Genomic DNA, 21422 nt, shown 5'->3' on the forward strand with positions numbered 1-21422 from the left:
GACAAGCACTGAAAACCCTGGTTCATTCTTCCCTAAATTAGGTAACACCTTGACTTGATTCAGTTTTCCTATAAACAGCTGGCTTGGAAAAAAAAAAAAAAACAATTTGAGGAATGTTTTAGTATGTAAGTTTGAACTGATGTGTTACTTTGTACATGGTTTTCTGTAAAACAGAGTCTTTGGCCCCATAAAAGCAGATCTGTTCCGTTTAGAACACAAATCCATCACGTAAGATACAGGTAGTCTGACAGAGACTACTAGAAGAATGGCAACTGAAGTAAAATTTGAATGGATACGGAGGAGAGGAATATGCTCTCTGCAGACAACACTGACCCACATGTGCCTTGGAACTGAAGAATCTGCTTTAGGACAGATGTACCTAAGGAAGGCATCTGGTTAAAGCTGTTGAAGGAGGGAAGCAATGAAACTGAAAGCAGTAAGTGGGCCTTATTCAGACATTGGTAAGAGTGGTACTTACACTGTACTAAATACCATGCACTATTTTAAGCACTTTACAGATACTAACTCATTTAGACCTCATAACAACTCCACAGGGCAGGTACCATGGGTATCCTGAGGAAACTGACATACAAAGAGTAAAGTCACTTGCCTAAGGTCCCACAGCTAGTAAGTGGCAGAGCTGGGCTTCAAACTCAATCAGTCTGGCCCTGGAGTCAGTACTCTTAAACATCATGCTGACTGTTAACTATGCTTTTCTTAATTGAGCTAAAAAGAAAAACAAGAGGAATAGCAAATAAGCATAAGTGACTCTCTAAAAGCTGTTCAAGATATGTCAGGGAGTTTTTAACAGGCCATAATTAACCACAAAATGAGTTACTAAAAACAAAAAACAGAAATGTTAACTTTAACATGCTTTACTGAAAATTTAATATTCATTATGAAATACTCTTAGTTCAATTATAAAATTTAAGTTTTGGAGTTTTTTAAAATAAAAAATACAAGTATGGGCTTCTAATTTATGTTATGTATGGATAGATTGATTTACACAAATCCTAATGTGGTGGGCTACCAAATACTTGGCACCTCTAAGCAGTAAATGTCAAAAATATAATGTTCTTACCAGAATTAATAAAAACTTACATATAAAAACTATATTTAAACTGTTAAGTCTCAAAACACCAGGCCAAAGGTTTTTCCCAACCTCTTCTTTCCTAAACATAACTACCTCTCCTCAATGGGGGTAGTTTTGTGACAAGGCTAAAATTTCACAGGAAAGTGGGTACATGGGCCGTTCCCCTCCTCCTAAGAAGTCAATTTGTCAAGACTTACTGTGGCCACATGTGTTTCAAATACTAGTAGGAAACAAATGAGTCGACTTAACACAAAAAGCAAACTGTTATATAAGGGATGAAACATTTCAATAAGCTCAGATATGACATAATGACACTATCACAGGCCTGAATATCTTCTTTATCTCCTAAATAAGTTGAGCCCCCAACAGGAAAAAGGTCACCTCACAGAGAACGCTATGAGATTTTTAAGTCGCTAGACTCCTTTCCATCTTCTCTTCCTCATCAGCTCTTGATACTGCTGTCAAATTCTACACACTGGCAAAGAAAAAAGGGGTGAAAGTTGAGGGATTGTATAGAGAAATAAATTTGTGATTACTTGTACTAAAATATTATAGCCATTGATATAATTTAAAATGCCTAAAACACATGGCCTGTCCTTAAAGAAATGCCAATGTGAACATTAAAACCACCATAAAATAACTGAGAATGGGATTCATTACATTTCAGCAGAACAGCAACCCTCTATCCCCCACCCACCCTAGGAAGCTCAATTCAATTTTACAAAGGCACTGGGAAAAAATGTGCTTGTTCCTTATAATGGCTGTCAATTCAGAGACTCTTTGAAGTACAACTACCAACAACTAGGGAATCTCAAACTTGCTGAGTATTCAGTTCTTATCTCAAAAGCATCTCCACAGACCTAGAACATGGGGGAATTCACCTAGAATGGATACACAGGGACCAAGCCATTGAGAAGGCTAGAAAAGCGGCACCAATGAGCTTTTCACAAACTGTAGGCTTTCCCATAACCAAATGATGCTGCCAATCCCTGAAAGGCCACATGAGTCTGATAGACTGTTATACACTGATTTTTTTAATGCTTTTAAAAAAATAATCAAGATGTAATTTACACAACATAAAAATTTCACCATTTTAAAGTGTACGTCTCAGTGGTTCTTAGTATATTCACCATGTTGTAGAATTATCACCACTATCTAATTCCAGAACATTTCCATCACCCCAAAAAGAAACCCCATACCTATTATCATATGCACTGATTTTACCCATACTTTCTCCGCAGATATCTCTGTGGCCCATGCAGGTATTTTAAGATGGCTGGCTGGGGTGAATCTACACAGTATCTATATGGTAAGAAAACAAGAAAGCTACATTGTCCAGAAGGATACTGAATCCAAATTCTTGACATTTTAGCAATTACACTAATGTAATTTTTTTATATTGGCTAAGAATGGCAGAGAAACTTACATTCAATATCCATCTTCACTTAACACATTAGTGTGCCCCAAATTCATCCAAGATGTTAAAAGAAGGGAAGACAATCTACTAGGATTAGCCATAACTTTCCATAGTTGCAATTTCAAAATATAGAAGATGCAAATGTGGGAAAACCTCCTTTAGTATCAAGCATAGCTGGATTAAAAAAAAAAAAAACAACAACAACAACAAAATGAAAAACTTAATCATTAAGTAAATATTGCCCCATTTGGGAAAACAATCCCTACACCAGTCCAGTATTTAAAGTAATGTAACTTTTATCATTCTTGTGACCTAGACCCTCTCCTAACAAGAAAAATAACCTTTAAGCAAAGGTCTGGCAGGAAAGCCTGCAGATGTGTAGTGCTCAGGCTGCTGCAGGGCTCTCATTACCTAAGTGAGCTCATGGCTTCTAAGACACACAGGAAGGAGACCTCACCTTCAGGCATCAGGGTGTTGAAAGCGGGAGGAAGTAGGTCCACGAGGGTGTCTTGCTTTTGTGCACTTATCTGGGGTGCTATTTCCAGAGAAGGAGCTCCTTTATAGAGTGTGCCCAAGATGGATTTCTCTAAGTTGCTCTCAGAGTTGTCCAGCTGCCCTCACCAATAAGTCAGTCTTTGTAGGTTGATAGAAACCACCAGTCAAAGCAGATGCAAATGGATTGTGGGGAAGCCTTCTTTAGTATCTAACATAGCTGGATTAAAACAAAAAAACTTAACCATTAAGCAAATCTTCACTTTAATCATTACTTTCATAGCAAATATCAACTAGGTGCTATGCTTGACTCTACCTTTAGCATGGGCACTTAATTATTAATGGGGATTTTGTGGGCTTGACTGAAGACCACGAGCTCTTAATTTTTGTGCTGTAAGAAATTAGTTCTACTTGATAAACAAGTAAACAAGATCTAGAAATATTTATTGGTAATTTAACTCATGCTTGTTGAGGTTGCTTAGCAACACTTCCAGTGACTTCTGTTGTGCAACAAGTTGTACTCTGGTAACGTATTTACAATTTTATTGCAATTTGCAATAATGACTTAAATACAGTTTCATTTCCTGAATTTTCCAAAACACAGTCAGATGCAATCAAGTAAAGTTCATGACATTTATACAATGTACAAATTAACAAACTTGCCTCCAAATAGTTGCCTATGGAAGAATTGCTACAATATCCCTGTTTAGAGAAGCCCAGGGAACAGACCTAAATTTTAAAAAATGACACTTGGCTAGATGACGCTATAAAACATTTATTCTCTGTCTACCCATAAGAAATCACCCAGTGGCCAGAAAACTCCAAAAAACCTTCACTAAACTGGAATTCATTTTCCTTTACCTCAAGAGCATTAAGAAGTCTGAGAATCAACTGCAGGTGAAGGAATCCAAAAATGATCTGACGTCTTTAAGGCTTACATCCTCTTATAGGATCAAAATAATGAGGCAGAAACTAGGTTTTTTTGGTGACCTTTCAACCATATATTTTTAACAAAATAATTGTTATATAGTAAAAAGTCCAATCGGCTAAATTCGTACATACATTTTTGAATGTAATTACTCCAAAATTTCCTGTTAAGTCTGTTTTTCTAAAACTCTTCTAATACGATATATAAGATGGACTTATAAGTGGATGGACTTACAAGTGGATTAATTTCCATCTTTGTCAAATAAAAGGACAAATTACCTAGCAAGATGTCAGGTGGTTCTTGTACTGAAGGAGGACTGATACATGCATATTATCATTTTACTACATGCTAATCAAATACTTGGAGCTGAACAACAGAGGAAATTTGAATATAGCCATTTTCTAAACAGTTGGGATTCCTCAGGTCTAGCACAAGTGTCTACTACACCAATTTGCTGAAAGGATTATTTCAAAGTTTTTCTTAAAGCAAGATTATTCATGAGTTTAGAAAAAAAAGTTATCCTTCAAGCTATGTTATGAATAATCCTCTTGGTTTAAGAAAAAAAAGAGCTCAAACTCTAGGACTTTATTTGTGGGGCAAGAAGGCAAGCTTATGGAAAGGCAATTATTTGTTTTTGGTGGATTGTCTGCCATTATGATGAGTGCCACCCAATTTTAAAAATTCCTGTTTAAGTAATCTCTACAGCATACGTGGGGCTCAAACTCATAACCTCAAGATCAAGAGTCAGATGTTCTTCTGACTGAGCCAGCCAGGTGCCCCGAGTGGCACTCAATTTTAACAGATTTTTGGATTATGGCAAAGATTACTGCATATCTCATAATCTCAAATAATATCAGGCCCCCAAAATACACAAAGTGTGATTTATGTACAAGTCTTAAAAAGTAAAAAAAATAATATTAACAGGTAAAAAAATACAGACATTAAAAAAAAGGGGGGTCTAGATCTGTATTTCACAATGGGATCAATGCAAAATATAAAGCCATATTCAGACGGGTACAAATTCTGGAAATTCAGAAGGGAGAATTTTTAAAAATGCTAGCCAGCTCAAAATTTTAAAGTAAATATTAAAATCAAAATAAAAATATTCCTGTGGTCTAACCCCCAAGGGTAACAAATGGGTTCACCTTAAAAAAAAAAAAAAAAAAAAAAGTGCCATTAAGTATACAGGTGCCATCATCTGTATCTTCAAACTCCCTGTTCCTAAGAGCAGGGATGACAAGGGAATAAAGTTTCCCAAAAACATCACAGCTTCTGAATGCCCATAAATCTACCAAGGAAGATAACGGATGCCTATCTCTGATTTTTGGATAAAAACATAAACATATACGCAAATGAACACTTAACAGGAAATAAAAAGATGGGAACACCTACAACCTCCAATCACCCAATCAAGCTTGGGCATTCATTCCATCTACTTCTGTTGATTACTAAGCCACCTCCAGAGCCAAGACTGATTACTCTGCACTTACCCCACAAGCAATGGAAAGACAGATTTTGAACAAATGAGCATCAACAGCACAAAAACTCAGATGTTAACATTTACATGGATGTCGACTTGCTTCATCTGTCAGTTCGAAATGGCAAGAAAACCCTTCTCATACAGATTCCACAGTCTACTCGATGACAGCACGACATACAGAGGTTGCTGACACATGAGCCAAAGTGTTCTACGTATCTCACTGTGAAAAATATGATCTGAGCAACCAGAGATTATAAAGAAGTCCCAATTACGGGCAGTTGGCAGACTTTCCCATCAAAACCATACTGCTGCTTCACCACATCGTGCAACTGACGGGACTCCTCACAGTATCCTCTGAGGTGAGATCATTTCACCACAACCGAGGGAAGGATGGCAGAAAGACCTTCAGTGAGAAAAGGACCCGCAAAGCAGTGGCCACAATAGAAGAGGAATAGTTAACACGAGTCAGGCTGTAGCCCAGGAAAAAAAGCTTCAACTTCCTTCAACCAATGGCAGGGACTCTCACAAAGAAACCAATGCGCTTCCTAAAAGCCGTGTCCCCCAATCCCAGAACAGCTTCCCAACGGGGCTTACTTCGGTGAGTGACAACCGGGAGCTCCTCCTGTCTAGTTTTAGTTCCTTCTACTCCACCAGAGGAGGCTTCCTGCTCTCGGCTCACCGGGCGGCAGCACCGGGTGGCAAGCCTCAGGTCCACCTGGGGTTCCTTCTAAACACGCACAGCACCTGGGAGCCCCAAGCGCACGGGAGGCGCTCCAAGAGCGTGGGGGGCGGGGGCGGGACGGGGACCAACACTGCTGAGGAGGAGGGCAAGCCTCTGCAGCCTGCCGCCCCCCCGCAGGGCCCCAGCGCTAGGTGGTCCCTTAACGCGCCTCCAGAGAACACGAGGCGGCGGCGCCGGGGACCCACACTCCGACGCGCGCGGAGTCCCGGGGAGGGCGTTTCCGTCTACGGGACCCCCGCGGACCCCATCGCCCTCGGGGTCCCCGACTCAGGCCGGGTCCGCTGTCCCAGCAAGTTCCCAGCTAGAGGGGGCCTCCACCGACATACGGGGCTTCGGGGACACAAAAGGGCTCCCGGGCGCGGAGCGCGGGGCGCCTGACAGGACCTCGCGCCGCTCGTCACTCGCAGCGGCTCGAGGGCAGGCCCCCGAGGCACTCATCCCGGCTGTACGCCGGGGCCGCTTATCGCCCCGCCAGGGCCTGATACTGTGGTTTTCACGGTCTGAGGAACAGTTAGGCCTCACAGGCCTGGCCGGAGATGTGCGCTCTCCGCACGCTCGCGCTCCCGCCTTCCCCACTCAGCGGCCGGGCCCGGCTTTCCCGCCCCACGGCCCGGCCAGGGGTTGGTGGCAGTTGGGAGGCAGTTGGGACCGGCCCCAGCAGGTTGGAACCGGTCTGGGCCGGGCCGGAGGAGGAAGGGGGGAGGGAGAGGCCGCCTCGCGCTCTCCCTGCGCGCGTGACTCACGCTGGCCGCTGACGTCAGGCGTGCGCGCGCGGCGGGGGGGGGCTCTACGTACGTGTAGTGCTGCGGTTTCTCGGGCTGTGCCTGCAGCACCTGAGCGGTAGCGGCCGGGGGCGCCGAGGAAGCTGCGGAGCCGCCGGGCCCGGGGCCCTTCGACATGGTCCTGTCTTCCTGCCTCTTCGCCGCTCCCCTTTTATTATTCAGTCTGCGCGGTCCGCGCCGAGGACCGAGTGCGCCTGCGCCGCGCCACGAGAACGTGAAGACCCCCCGCACGGCAGCAAGGGTTGCTGGGAGTTGTGGTCCTCGGTTCGGCTGGAATTTTACCGTCGGCAGAGGGTTGCTGCCAAAGGAATGGACCACAATACCCAGGGATCCTTGCAGTCGGTGTCCCGGATGCTGAGGTCCCGCCACGGCTTGTGGGGATTGCAGTCCCGCCGCGTTTCTTCTTCTTACCAGTGAGTTTCCAGTTTCGTAGGGGAGCTTTCCTTGAAACTGGAGCCTCTGGAGTGGAAGAGGCCCAGAACCAGAGAGGCCCTAAGGACTTCTGTGAAACATTCCAAGTGTAATGTCACCACCAACAGTGCAGTAATTATCTCGCCACCAGACTTGGTAGACCTTGGGTTGAGTTCTGATGCGGGTCCCAGCAGTGCTTCAGAATCTGCATTGTCCGTTCTTAGCTCTGGGCCTTTGTGCTGCGGGCACCTGCAGTCCATGCCTGCGGCCAGGCTAAGTGGGGAGGCATGGAGGAGTGTCCGCCTCCTAGAAGTCAGCTCGAGGAATCTTCGCTAAAGTAGAGCCACACGAGGCAACACTCTGTTCCCGCGTCTTTGCCGAGGCGCCCCATAACCTTCACCAGCCCTGACACCCAGAGCTCCACAACTTGGGCCGCTTCCCAACTCGACACCTGGCCTGACCGACTTGTTTCCAGCACGTTAGGGGCCAAGGACGAACTTAATCTTTGTCTAGAATAGTCTCAGATACACTGGCAAGTCGCAGGGGTGTGGAGAAGCGTCGCACGGCGTCGAGAGGCAGAGCATGGGTTTGGGTAAGGGGTGCAACTTAAAATCCAACGCAGTTGCCTGCTCTGGACGCCAGCTTTTCTGTGTTTTCCAACCCCGCTTCCCACTAAAGGGGCCAAGTGCTTCATTCTGTGGTTTTGGTTCAATTATACAACCCCCTCACACACACACACACACACACACACAAACACACACACACACACACACTCTCTCCGAGATCTAGGCGTTTGGTCCTGTGAGCTTTACAAAGTTCTTCATAAACATATGGATATTTGTCATTGAATTTCGTTTTCCATAATGAACCTATTTAAGTCCATTGTTTTTAAGACTGATTCGTATTTGATTAGATGGGTTAACTAATGATTGTCAAGTTAATGAAAAACATTCCCAGTAACCTCAGGGGTGAAGGAAGGAGAAGTGAGTGGAAAATTGTTAGTGTTTAAGAATGACATTTTATTTAGTTCGAGTAACCTCACATCAGAAGCCAAGTTGTCAGCCTTACAAAGTTGAGAAACTGGTATTTCCTTAACAGGCCAAATCAATTGTTTAACCACTAGGGGCATGTGAAGATGAAACATTCCAAAAGGACAAATAAAAGTTGTAGTGTATTTGCTTTAACCCTGTTATTAAATCCAAGTAATTGATTTATATGTTATGCCTGAAATAACCAAGTGTAATTTGAATGAAGAAATACAGCTCCTAGCACTAGGCTTTGAATAAGTGTATACCATAAGCTTCAAGAAGGAGTGTGTACTGGTAAAATTGGAAGATGATATCATCCAAACTGTTTAATTTACAAAAGAAGAAACTGAAACTCAGAGAAGTAACTTGCAGGAGTTACTCAGCAAGCCCATGGCAGAACAGGAACTAGGACAGCAGTCTACATGCTGCATCACATTCTACATTGTTTTGATTGTATAAACATTTTTAGTTCTTTCCCATTTCCTGGTTGCTTTTCCTCTCCTGCACCAACTTAGGAAAAAGAAAAACGGGCCTGACTGCCGAGTAGGAAGAACAAACTATTCCCATTAAGTGCCCTTTAAGTCTAAATCTATACCTAGTTTCTCCTGGAGCATTTAGTTCGCCTCTAGTAATTAGCCAAACTGCAAAAAGGAAAACAAAACTGGAGCGTCTGTCCTCTGGAGGCTTGGGACAGACAGGTTTCCAGATCTTTTAGAAAATCGTTGGAACACAAAGGGGTTGTTAACTTAGGAACCCATTCCTTTTCCAGGCCATCTGGGCAGTCAAAAAACGTTAACAAGGGGATCCCTGGGTGGTGCAGCGGTTTGGCGCCTGCCTTTGGCCCAGGGCGCGATCCTGGAGACCCGGGATCGAATCCCACATCGGGCTCCTGGTGCATGGAGCCTGCTTCTCCCTCTGCCTGTGTCTCTGCCTCTCTCTCTCTCTCTCTCTCTCTCTCTGTGACTATCATGAATAAATTAATAAAAAAAAAATGTTAACAGGGTGTTTTTCTGGTTACATCTCAGAACATTTGAGAGCCTTTTGTGTGGGATCTAACCAGTGCCCTGATCCTTAGCTTTACACAGGTTCTGAGGACAGGGCAAGAGCCTCCATCTTGGTTTCTCAGCCTCACATGAATGAAACAGAAAACTTAATTTTTACCCTTCTGTAAACTTTGGGGAGAAAGCAGAAAGTAATTATCACATAAAAGTTTATATATTTATATATATTTTTTTAAATTTTTTATTTATTTATGATAGTCACAGAGAGAGAGAGACAGACAGAGACACAGGCAGAGGGAGAAGCAGGCTCCATGCACCGGGAGCCTGATGTGGGACTCGATCCCGGGTCTCCAGGATCGCGCCCTGGGCCAAAGGCAGGCGCCAAACCGCTGCGCCACCCAGGGATCCCTACATAAAACTTTAGATGTCTGAAAAAAAAAAAAAAGTTTAGATGTCTGATAATTAAATACAAATTGTGCCCTGTTAAGGTTGAGAGGGCTGGGGGCAGCCCCAGTGGCGCAGCGGTTTGGCTCCGCCTGCAGCCCGGGGCGTGATCCTGGAGACCCAGGATCCAGTCCCACCTCGGGCTCCCTGCATGGGGCCTGCTTCTCCTCTACCTGTGTCTCTGCCTTTCGCTCTCGCTCTGTGTCTCTCGTGAATAAATAAAATAAAATCTTAAAAAAAAAAAAAAAGGTTGAGAGGGCTGAAATGAGAGGAATTTTGATGCTGGAGATAAAGTCAAAGACATTTTTGTCATAGCAGCTGTTTCATATTGTACATTTTCCCCCTCCCTATTGATACTGAGAGCAGCCCTTCGATGTTACAACTGCGGTAATTTACAGGTTACAATTTCTGAGGTATTTGTATTTGTATGTCATAATTATCTGAGTTAAAATCTACCCGTACATGGTTTTGCTACTTCTTAATTTTGATAATTTAAAATATTCAGTGGGGGAAAAAAATTCAGCAAACCCAGAGTAGGAACTACAGAGTAAAATACCCAAAGCTCTATTTCAATTTTCTGAGCTTTGTTTGGTTGGTCTTAAACTTAAGCCTGCTTTGGTATTTTATATACCTGTGTCATCAAGAGAACTGAACATTACAATCCATCAAAGACATTTATTTAGGCAAAGGTATGGATTACCATTTTTATATATTTGTCATGTTTCTTAGAAATAATACCTACTAGAATACATCATTAAATACAAGGGCTTGTATTTAATTTAGTTTTCTTTCGATTATTCTTTACGGACGTGCAAACGCTATCCTAGCACTATTTCCATTCTGGCTGTAATCATTTCATTCAGTTGAATTACATAATTTAAAAATATGTTGCTTAGTAGGTTGTTTCAGCTATTGAAATCACAAAGTATTTTGTGATAGCCTAAGAACGTACAAAACAGTACTTACAAAATCAGTTATTGACATTTTTTTCCTTGTATCTAATATTTACTCCTACCTACACTAGCATACAAAAGAACTGATTTTTGGTTAAAATGTGTATGCTTGATATGTAAAATACTTGGTGGTGTAATATGATTTGATGAATTCAAATTCTCTTTTACACCATGTACATAACCATCAAAATGTGAAAGTAAATAATCACATGGCACTCATTTTATTCTACATTGGAAAATATTTACAAGAATTTCCTTGAAGGAACCTCTCCTGCATTTTATCAGCGAGATGCGAATTTGGGTAGGCTCCTGCCCGTCCGGCCCCTGAAGTGCTGATAAAGACCTATGTAATTCATTTGCATTGACTTTCTATTGTAGAGCTTTGGAACCAAGGGAAGGATCCAAACATAGCTTCATTTTATCCAATCAGAAGAGCCGCTTCGTGCTAATCGCTGATTCGTCCATTCCTCTTTGCATTCATCCAATCATCAGGCCACTTTAACAGCCAATCAGCGGCCTAGATGCCCACCAATCCGGGAGCGGGGCCGAAGCACGGCCTTTGTGTCGGGGATGTCAGCGCGTCGGCGAAAGCTCCCGCCAATAGAAAAAGTCGTTGGTGTATGCAAATGAGGTCCCTATGACGTAGAGACGCAGCGTGAAGCGTGGGTATAAAAGCGGAGGCAAAGGGGGGGTTTGGAGCATAGAGCGGTTTGGTCGTTCGTTGGCGGGTCTTCTTTTCTTTGCTCGGCGCCTGCAGCTCTTCATTGGGCAGCAGCAGCGGCGCAGCAGTCGGAGGAGCGGTCTAAAACTTCAGCATTGGGTAAGCATTGGCGGGTCTGGTCGCGGTTCGAGGCCCCGCCGGCCGTTGATGCCGGGGGCCGCAGCCGTTGGAAGCGGAGTGCTGGCTGGTGCGGGCTGCTCGGGCCCCTGGCGTCGGGTGTGGGCCCCGGGAGGTTTTCCCTTGAGGCTTGGTTCCGGAACCGCGTCTCCACCTCCTTCCCTGTGGTGATTCAGAGGTCCCGACGTCGGGTTCCGGGCAAGCGGGGCCTCCGCCCGTCGAGGAGGGGAAGTGACTCCTCCCCGCGCCCCCCCTCCCGGGGGAGGCTGCTGCCGCTCCTCGCCGCCTGAGTCATTAGGGGAGGGGGAGGAGGCGGCGGCCCCGGGCCATCTGCCGCCGCGGAGAGGCGGGAGGGCAGGGGCGCCGAGCCCGTCTCCCCCTCCACCCCCGGGGGGCGAGCGCCGCGGCCCCGGAGTCACAGATGTCTTCCTTAGGTAAAAGAAAATGGCCCGAACCAAGCAGACTGCCCGTAAATCCACGGGTGGGAAAGCGCCCCGCAAACAGCTGGCCACTAAAGCCGCCCGGAAAAGCGCCCCTTCTACCGGCGGGGTGAAAAAACCTCATCGCTACAGGTAGGCGAGGCGGCAGGAAAACAATGACGGGGCGGCGCGCGGCCCGCGCGGGAGCGCGTTCTGGGGTTGGCGCCGGGCGCTGTCCGTCCCCGGGTGTCCGCTCACACTCCCCTGCCCGCTCACTGCAGGCCTGGGACCGTAGCCCTTCGGGAGATCCGCCGTTACCAGAAGTCCACCGAGCTTCTGATCCGGAAGCTGCCTTTCCAGAGGTTGGTGAGGGAGATCGCCCAGGATTTCAAAACCGATCTGAGGTTTCAGAGCGCCGCCATTGGCGCGCTTCAGGTAAGGCGAGCGCGGCGGTTTAAGGTCGGAGGGCTCGTGCGTGGCTTCCCCTCCTGGAAGAGAGTTTAATAGTGTGGCTCTTGTCCTCAACAGGAGGCCAGTGAAGCGTACCTGGTGGGTTTATTTGAAGATACTAATCTGTGTGCCATCCACGCTAAGAGAGTCACCATCATGCCCAAAGACATCCAGTTGGCTCGCCGGATACGGGGAGAGAGAGCTTAAGTGAAGGCAGTTTTTATGGTGTTTTGTAGTAAATTCTGTAAAATACTTTGGTTTAATTTGTGACTTTTTTTGTAAGAAATTGTTTATAATATGTTGCATTTGTACTTAAGTCATTCCATCTTTCACTCAGGATGAATGCGAAAAGTGACTGTTCACAGACCTCAGTGATGTGAGCGCTGTTGCTCAGGAGTGACAAGTTGCTAATATGCAGAAGGGATGGGTGATATTTCTTGCTTCTCATGATGCATGTTTCTGTATGTTAATGACTTGTTGGGTAGCTATTAAGGTACTAGAATTGATAAATGTGTACAGGGTCCTTTTGCAATAAAACTGGTTATGACTTGATCCAAGTGTTTAACAATTGGGGCTGTTAAGTCTGACCATACATCACTGTGATAGAATGTGGGCTTTTTCAAGGGTGAAGATACAAGTCTTAACCACAGTGTAACTTACAGTTTCCTTAAAAAAAAAAAAAAAAAAGTAAACCTGGCAGCTATAGAATACACTATGTGCATTTATAATAGCTATTTTATATATTGTAGTGTCAACATTTTTAAATTAAATGTTTTACATTCACATGTGGTGGGGAGTCTTGTCATTAAGGTGTGTGTAATTTAAAGTCCAGTTGGTTTTCTCCTAACTAGACTGCACTTGTTTTCATAATAGTAAAATGCTTTGCAAATTATACCTTGCATAAGTCCTCATTCTACCACATGTTAACTAATCCTCTAGCTGATTAATGCAAACACTAATGGGGGGATTTTATTTATAAGGGCTCTAGAATATAATACAAGTTATTCACACCAGCATCATCTGTTACTAATTCTAAACTAGTTAGTGCAGCTTTTCTTTGTGTTGTGGTTGGTCTCATAACTAGGTTGAGTTTTTCTCTACCAAGAGGGAAACAATGCCGAAGTTCTTTTCCTTGTGGAGTTTGTATTATAATAACCCTTAGAGTAAACTTGCTGTGGGGGAGGGGCACACAACTCCAGCTTTTTTTGAACCTCTGCGGGTTAACATGGTGTCGGGTTAGGTTACATCTGATACATGGTCCTGGGAAAAATCACTTTATAGAGATGGCCTTTCCAAGTGGTTTTAAAAATTATCCTTCTATTGAAGTCTTCTAGGTCAATTATGTATGTTGACTAAATTTACAAATAAACTTGTTTATTCAACTAAGTGTCAAAAACCTACATTGAATATACAAAGCTTGAATACATCCATCATTTAGATTCTTTGTATCTGGAGGTTTGAGCTTAGTTTATATCTGGTTTTGCTTGGTAGATGAACCATTTATACACAAAAATAGTTTATACAAGTTATTTTAACACAAGTCCTCAAGTACAGGACTCCTTGTTGGTCTAAGCTGCTTTTTCAGTATGAAGCTAGTTTTCTTGACCAGAGATGGTCCATTGTATGCATAGTATCTAGATGTCAGCAAGACATGGGCACAAGAGCCATGGTTCTCAGATAAGCATTCTGTGTGTTTGAAGCGGATAGCTGTAGAAAGATAGTTGTGCCCAAATAAAGTAGCTGTTTTTGTTTTTGTTTTCAAAGTTTGGTTTCAAATTCAAGGGACTTAGGCAAGCTAGGATAGGCTTGATTTTTGGCAAATTATTGAGTTTTCATGGGGCCACGAGGGTGGAGTCGAATATATAATGTGAACTGGTTTTCTAGAAGATTCACCATAACCAGCTCTGGAACAGTGACTTCCCAGTTGTGATCTCAACATAGTGCTTCTGAAGGACATTGTGGTCTTCGACGTTGGAACGTGCTGTTGGAATACCTGGCAGTGTCAGTACAAGTAGACTTCACTATGGTGGTGGTAGTTGATTGAGTTTACTAGCTGTGATAACCCAAATGGGGTGAAACTTGAATCTTCTCCCCCAGCACATCTTCCCTCCATCCTGATGTAGAGGTTTGTGGGTTTTATTGGGCAGCTGGGAATCTGCTGCTTTAAATAGTGCAGCTTGTGCTTCCACACTTTGAGCATACTTAACCCAGAAGGCAAAAATATCTTTTGGTTCTAGGAAGCTGCCCACACAGGATAACCCGGGGTTTAGGTGATGGAATAGAATCTGTAAGGAGAAAAGCAAAAGCTGGAGCTGATGAAGGTATCCTGTGCCCTTGATGGATGAGACAAAAATAAAGTTTTTGAAGTTGAGACTATTTGATCTTGTTAATGGTCTTCATTTGAGTTGATAACCTTTCTTTCACAAATAAAATTTCTGTGGGGAAATGCCTGGAAAGTTGCCTTCTGACTTGCTGGGGGTGGGGGAAGTGCATTCAGTAGTGACAGGACCCTTATTCTGAAAGGTGATAGGTGTCACAGTTTGCTCAGGATAGTGGCAGGTGATGCCTGTTGAACCTGTGTATTAGTGCATTTCTTGACTATCAGTGGACTTGACTTGGGCTCTGTTCGGTTACCAGGAGATTCTGAAGCAAGCCATTGCCCTTGTCCTGTGCCCTTCAGAAGGTAGTTGAAGGGCCAAGGTGGTTGTAAATTGTTGGCCATGAGCCAGGTCCACCTTCAGTGAGTGTGGCCACCATTGCTCTCCCTCCACATTTGTCCTGTCTCCCCTTTCGCTCCCCCTTTCCCTTGCTTGGCAAGTTACACTTAAAGTAATCGTGGACTTGTGGCCCCATGCTGCTGGGTCGGTGCAGTATCTTGCTTCATCCCCGAACTCTTCATGTTCAGTGTGTAGACTGGATGATTTAAGCAACACATAGAAATTACATCCTATTTACAAAGTTTAAGGTGGTATCAAAGGAACCTAGGGAGGCAAGCGCTTCAAACCTGGCATATTTCCAGAGATCTGCCTTATATAGACTTAACTGGGCTCCATCACACCGCCAGAAAGAAAGCAGGTCCGGGAGAGGCCGGCAAGGGCCACCCCATGCCCCTTGCCAGGCCTCCCCAACCCCTTAGGGGCCTCTGCTGCCTCCCAACTGATGTCTCAGTGTAGGGGAACGAGCTCTGAGCCCGCTAGCTGGACTGGAAGTAAACTCTTTCCCACTCATTCATTTCCTCAGTCATTTTTCAGCTGTCTCTGAACAGTGGTCTCTCCAGGGTTCCCCCTTCTTGGCTCCTTGCAAGCATTGCTGCTTGCCTGGTGTCAGGCATTGGGCCTGGGGTCTGTGCAGCAGTTGGAAAGCAGGCCCTGCTGAATCACTTTCAGGTGGGGTAGTAGAGGGCAGACACAAGCCAGTTAGCTGTCTGCCATTGTGTTGGCAGGAAACAGTTTTGCCCTTCAGTTACTGAAGGATGAGGCCAGCCTATAAACAGCCCAGGGCCGGAGATCAGAGCCTCAGACCTATGGTCAGCCTAGCTGCCTCAGAGAAGGGCGAGGTGTGCGGTTGTCACCACACCCATCTGCAGCTGTTGTCTCACTGGCGGTGCTGTGGTCCCCCAGGCATGAGAGTCTTGAGTCTCCACCCTGCACATCCGGTCCCCACCCTACTTCCCCATCCCTTGGGTTGGAAGCACTTCATAGTCACCTCACTGAGGCGATCACAGCCTATGTCCCTCAGTCCCGCCCTGGGCAGGGATAGAAGAACACAGCTGAACTGGCTGGGCCTTGTCTGGGCCCCACATCCTCTTCCTTCAGCCCAGTGGTGGTCCCATCTGCCCCTGTGGTCCCATGGCTCAGGGATGTCCATCCAGCTGGGCTTGGCTTTTGGCCAGGAACTTCAGCACAAACAGCTGGCCTTCCAGCTGCCTTCCTGAGGGCAGGGCTAGGGGAAGGAAGGAAGAGCCAACTGCCTGCCCAGGCTGCTAACCCAAATCCTACAACAGCCCCAGGGAGAAGGCTGAAAGTACCCTCTTGGGCCAGGTGGCTGGCCTTTTGGCTCCCTGACCCCTTTGTCAGCACGTGTGGGGAATGAGCAAGGCTGTTGGTCGAGGTGGGTGCAGCTGGGACAGGTTTGAGTTTACACGTAGAGGGTTATGCCGTGAGGCAGGGCCAGAGCCTGACGTCCCCTCCTGGAGGTGCCTGTTCGCAGGGGCTCTGCTAACTGCCCAGTAGCCCCTGGCAGTGAGGGGTCCCACCCACACACCACTGTTGTTCCAAGCAGACTCATGGGACTTCTCTGTGATGTGCCCCCTGCCTGTTCTGGGGTCCTTACCTGAGCATCATGCCCAGCTTCTGCCAGGGGCCAGGATTGTCAGTCAGGCACACCTGGGAACAGCATTTCTTAGCCTTCTCCCCTGACCAGAGGACCCTCCTCACACACTATCACCCTTCCCCATGGAGGAAGCGAAGAGTTCTGCAGTCACCCCCTCTACCATGGAGAGGGGGCTTTGGTAAGGCTGTGGTCCCTGGAGGGGTTGGTTATAAGGTCACACATGACTTGGAAAGGGTGCCAGGGTCTGGGTCTTCCCTCCAGCAGCTGCCAGCTCTTGTTCTGAAAGCTGCAGGTCTGGAATGCACACAGTAATGGAGGGTGGGCAGAAAAGGAGAAGCCCATCTCAGACCACCAATACTACCGACCAGAAGGGCTCCGGGAAGGCAGGCTGGTGGGCTTAGGGGGCTTTAGGTGGCCTTTTGCGGAGGGGTATGTGAGGGACCATGCACTTCCCTGTGGAGGTGGTACCCAGGCTCCGTGAGCCCCCACTTCCCTCCTGCCTTCTCTGTTGGACATACTGGGCCTCGGGACCTTTCCCCATAAGCTCCTTACTGCTTGGTACTGAGCCAAGAGCATCAGCAGAGGGAAAGCAGGGGGTTGGTTCCAAGGCCCAGGCACCATAGGCCTGAGGGTCTTGCTCCAGCGTGCAGCCCTCCCCCTCCCCAGCACCGTACCTTTGGGCAGTCTCAGTCCTCATGCCCACCCACTACAGCCTGGAGGCCTGGACCAGCTACAGTGACCAGTGCGAGGTGCAAGAAGACATGACTGTGGCCCTACACTGTCCCCTGCATCCTGGATTTCTCCCTGGCCATTGGCATGGTGGTCATCAGCCTGACAGGCAGGAATTTTGGGGACATGGTGAGGGCACCAAATAAACACAATGCCTGAAGCTGGCCCCTCCGAGCAGGAGCATCCAGGCCAGGGAGGGACAAGAAGCTCCTGGCACTCTGAAGCGAGGCCTGAGCCCTGCCTGCTTTTGGAGTCATGCCTGGCACACAGCAGAAGCTCCGGACTTGTCTGCTGAGCAACCTGGATGGCTCTGGCAGCCCCATAGCACAGCTGGCTGGATCTGCTCCTGGCATGGGTGGCAAAGAATCAGCCCAATTCCCAAGAGCTTTGGTTACTGGCCTAGCTTCCGAATCAGGAGTGTTCCATGTAGAAGCGGGCTGCTGTGGCTTCAGAGAGCAGCTGCCCGCCCCCTCTCACCCAATCCCTTATTTGAATCTGAGCTTTCTGTCTTCACAACTTAGTATGCAGGAGCTGAAGCTGGTCAGGATGCTCCGGGGGACCAGGTGGTGGCTGAGAGGGCAGGCTCAGGGGCAGCGAGGCTCAGGTTTGAGGCCCAGCTGTCCCATTTGGATGAGTTCCTTTACCCATCTGTGCCTCCCTATCTGTAAAACGGGAATAAAAACAGTTACTACCTAATAGGCTTGCAAGGATTTAATGAAATAATCTGTGCAAAGCCTGGTGACTAAAAGTATTTGACAACGGAAGTAAAGGGCACTGGCCAATCAGAACACAGCCTGGGAATAAACAACCAGCACTGCAGTACAGGCGACTGCAAGCTCCATATCAGTATTATCCGTATTACAGAAGCTATTATCATGAATATTACAGAAGGGCCAAGGGGGTCCAAATCAGGAGATAGGTCAACCCTCTGGGAAGAACCAGAAAAGCATCTCCCAGAATGAGTGAGAGGATGGGCCATCTGCAGAAAGCAAACATTTTCGGAGAAGGTGTCTATAGATATTAGCATAGAAGATGTGCACCCAGGTCCCGTCGGGGAGCCAGGCTGTGATTGCAACAAGCAGTCAGAGCTACAGGGAGCCCAGAGACCTCAATTGCATGAAGAAAACCTGGGTCTAGCAGGGAGGATCCAAGGGCTAAGAACTGGACACAAGGATAGACAGACTCCAGTAGAGAAGAGGCACTTTTATTATTTTTTTTTTATTTTTATTTATTCATGAGAGACAGAGAGAGAAGGAAGCAGAGACACAGGCAGAGGGAGAAGCAGGCTCCATGCAGGGAGCCTGATGCCTGACTCGATTCCAGGACTCCAGGATCATTCCCTGGGCCAAAGGCAAGCACTCAACTGCTGAGCCAGCCAGGCGTCCCAAGAAGAGGAACTTCTAGAATGCCAGTCCTCAGTCAGGAGCCAGGCCTCACAATAACCCACTTGTGCATCAGCAACCTCTCGGCCTGCCTCAGTCACTGGGCTTCTGGCCAGCATGGCGGAACTTCCATCACTGGATAGTGTATCCCTGTGGTGGGTGACCCTGGGAATTCTATCATGATGCCTCAGTCCTGCGTGACAGTTGGCTCTGGCTGTGCTGATACTAGTGAGTTTTTCAGCCAGCAGAGAAGAGGACAGACCTTGGGATGCAGTGTCTGCATTAAGGTGTCATCTCTAATCCCCTGCCCCTCCCACCCCAATCCCATCATATCTGGCCAGGAAAATGGGAGGGAGGGTCAAAGGTCAGAGACAGACTTCCTGCTGGACAAATTTCATGTAACATGCTACACGGGATTAAAAAACTGAGAGTAAACACATCTTCCAAATAAAATCAATGTTTCAGAGTTCATCAGTGAGCAAACAGGAGCAGGCCCCTTGGTGAAACCCGGTTCTCCAAGAACAACTAAAACAACACCAAGGACAAACATGGGGCAAATGGATGTGTTTTCAATCAAACTGAAACAATAGAAATAAAAGGAGTATAGGCTTTACAGGGATTAGGACTCCTCCTCTCTCTCTTTACTCAGAAAGCTCTTTCCTACTCCAGCAGAGCACTTAGCCCCAGGGGGCCAGATTGTGTCTTCCTCTCGCCCAGAGCATGAGAGCCTGGGGCTCTTATCCGGCCAATTGCACAGGAGAGTCCAGTGATGTCTGTTGAATTAATGGATGACTGATAGTAATAGCAGACATTTATTCTGTGTTTACGAAGTGCCAGCTGCTGGGCCAGGCCCTATATGAAGATGAGCTCATTCAGTTCTTTTATAACAGGAATCACTAGCCCTATCTTACAGCTGAGAGGTCAGAAAGGTCCAGTTATCTGCCTGAAATCACACAGATCTCAGATCACAGATAGTCAAAACAGAGATTTGGGCTCAGGACCTTTGGATGTCAGAGCTCAGGTAGATAGAGGATTCACAGAGAAGTGGTTGCTTCGTCCCACACTGCTCCAAGAGTGGTGCCCGTTGGAAGGCATGGTTTGTGAGTTTAATCCCATTTCAACCAGCCCCAGGAGCCACTCATTGTCTTGTTTTGTTTTGTCTGTGCCAAAAAATGCTTTACTGAGGAGTGCTCAAAAGTAGCAAGCCATCAGATGAAATTTGGAATTGTTGTATTTCCCAAAGTTTTTTTTTTAAGATTTATTTATTTTGGGAGGAAACTGAGTGGCTCAGGTTTAAATTTTTTTTAAAAGATTTTATTTATTTGAGGGGGATCCTTGGGTGACTCAGCGGTTTAGTGCCTGCCTTGGGTCCAGGGTGTGATCCTGGGGACCCAGGATCGAGTCCCACATCGGGCTCCCTGCATGGAGCCTGCTTCTCCCTCTGTCTGTGTCTCTGCCTCTCTCTCTCTGTGTTTCTCATGAATAAATAAATAAAATTTTAATATATATATTATGATATAATATATATATAATATAATGATATATATAATATAATGATATCATAATATATATGATTTTATTTATTTATATATAAGATTTTATTTATTTGAGAGAGAAAAAGAGTATAAGAGAGAGAGAGAGCATGAGCAGTGGGAAGGGGTAGAAGGAGAAGCAGACTTCCTGACGAGCAGGGAGTCAGATGTTCGGCTCCCTCCCTGGACCCTGGGATCATGACCTGTGCCAAAGGCAGACACACTGACTGAGCCAACCAGGCATCTCAAGATATATTTATTTTATTTTATTTTTTTAAATATTTTTATTTATTTATTCATGATAGTCACAGAGAGAGAGAGAGAGGCAGAGACACAGGCAGAGGAGAAGCAGGCTCCATGCAGGGAGCCCAACGTGGGATTCCATCCTGGGTCTCCAGGATCACGCCCTGGGCCAAAGGCAGGCGCCAAACCGCTGCGCCACCCAGGGATCCCAAGATATATTTATTTTAGAGTGAGAGAGAGTGCAAGTGTGTAGGTGGGAGAAGGGCAGAGGGAAAGGGAGAGAGGGAGAGAATCTCAAGCAGACTCCTCACTGAGCTCGGAGTTTGACACAGGGCTTGATCCTACAACTCTGAGATCATGACCTGAGCTGAAAGTAAAAGATGGATGCTTAACCCACAGAATCACACAGGTACCTCTCCCAAAGTTTTTAAAAACAGTTTTGAGGGATCCCTGGGTGGCGCAGCGGTTTGGCACCTGCCTTTGGCCCAGGGCGCGATCCTGGAGACCCGGGATCAAATCCCACGTCGGGCTCCCGGTGCATGGAGCCTGCTTCTCCCTCTGCCTGTGTCTCTGCCTCTCTCTCCCTCTCTCTGTGACTATCATAAACAAATAAAAATTAAAAAAAAAACAGTTTTGAGATATATTACACATATCATACAACTCACCTATTTGAAGTATAAAATTCAGAGGTTTGGGCATATTTACAGACACGTGCAACCATCACTA

The 21422-nt window shown here is 46.2% G+C and overlaps 2 protein-coding genes and 1 long non-coding RNA gene across 10 annotated transcripts in view; 1 reads left to right on the plus strand and 2 right to left on the minus strand.

Moving 5' to 3' along the window:
- The window catches only part of UNK (unk zinc finger), a 33580-nt gene extending 26446 nt beyond the window's left edge, over positions 1-7134 (minus strand). For 2 of the 7 annotated variants that reach the window (XM_035720475.2, XM_025468015.3), the window contains exon 1: positions 6948-7129. In XM_035720475.2, coding sequence (XP_035576368.1) covers positions 6948-7051 — 104 coding nt within the window. In that variant the 5' untranslated portion in view covers positions 7052-7129. Of the gene's footprint in view, positions 1-6947 lie in introns of all 7 variants that reach the window. The other 5 variants (XM_025468016.3, XM_025468017.3, XM_025468011.3 and 2 more) reach the window with 5 other exon arrangements.
- On the minus strand, positions 860-6846 carry LOC125755796 (uncharacterized). Of its 2 annotated transcripts, none has more exons than XR_007413133.1 (5): positions 6005-6846; positions 2968-3222; positions 2520-2684; positions 2293-2395; positions 860-1568 (listed from the first exon to the last, which is right to left on the minus strand). It is a non-coding gene; the product is annotated as an uncharacterized LOC125755796 (long non-coding RNA). The 2 variants fall into 2 exon arrangements; XR_007413134.1 differs by lacking the exon at positions 6005-6846 and adding an exon at positions 5421-5933.
- A 4302-nt stretch (positions 7135-11436) lies between the features above and the next one.
- Positions 11437-13860, plus strand: LOC112672812 (histone H3.3A). Its single transcript, XM_025468018.3, has 4 exons — positions 11437-11591; positions 12044-12181; positions 12310-12463; positions 12557-13860. The coding sequence occupies exons 2-4, from the start codon at positions 12054-12056 to the stop codon at positions 12683-12685; spliced, it is 411 nt and encodes a 136-aa protein (XP_025323803.1). The 5' UTR covers positions 11437-11591; positions 12044-12053; the 3' UTR covers positions 12686-13860.
- The last annotated feature ends 7562 nt before the right edge of the window (positions 13861-21422 follow it).

The sequence above is a fragment of the Canis lupus genome, chromosome 9 (genome assembly GCF_003254725.2).
Source record: "Canis lupus dingo isolate Sandy chromosome 9, ASM325472v2, whole genome shotgun sequence".
Classification (NCBI taxonomy): Eukaryota; Metazoa; Chordata; class Mammalia; order Carnivora; family Canidae; genus Canis; species Canis lupus.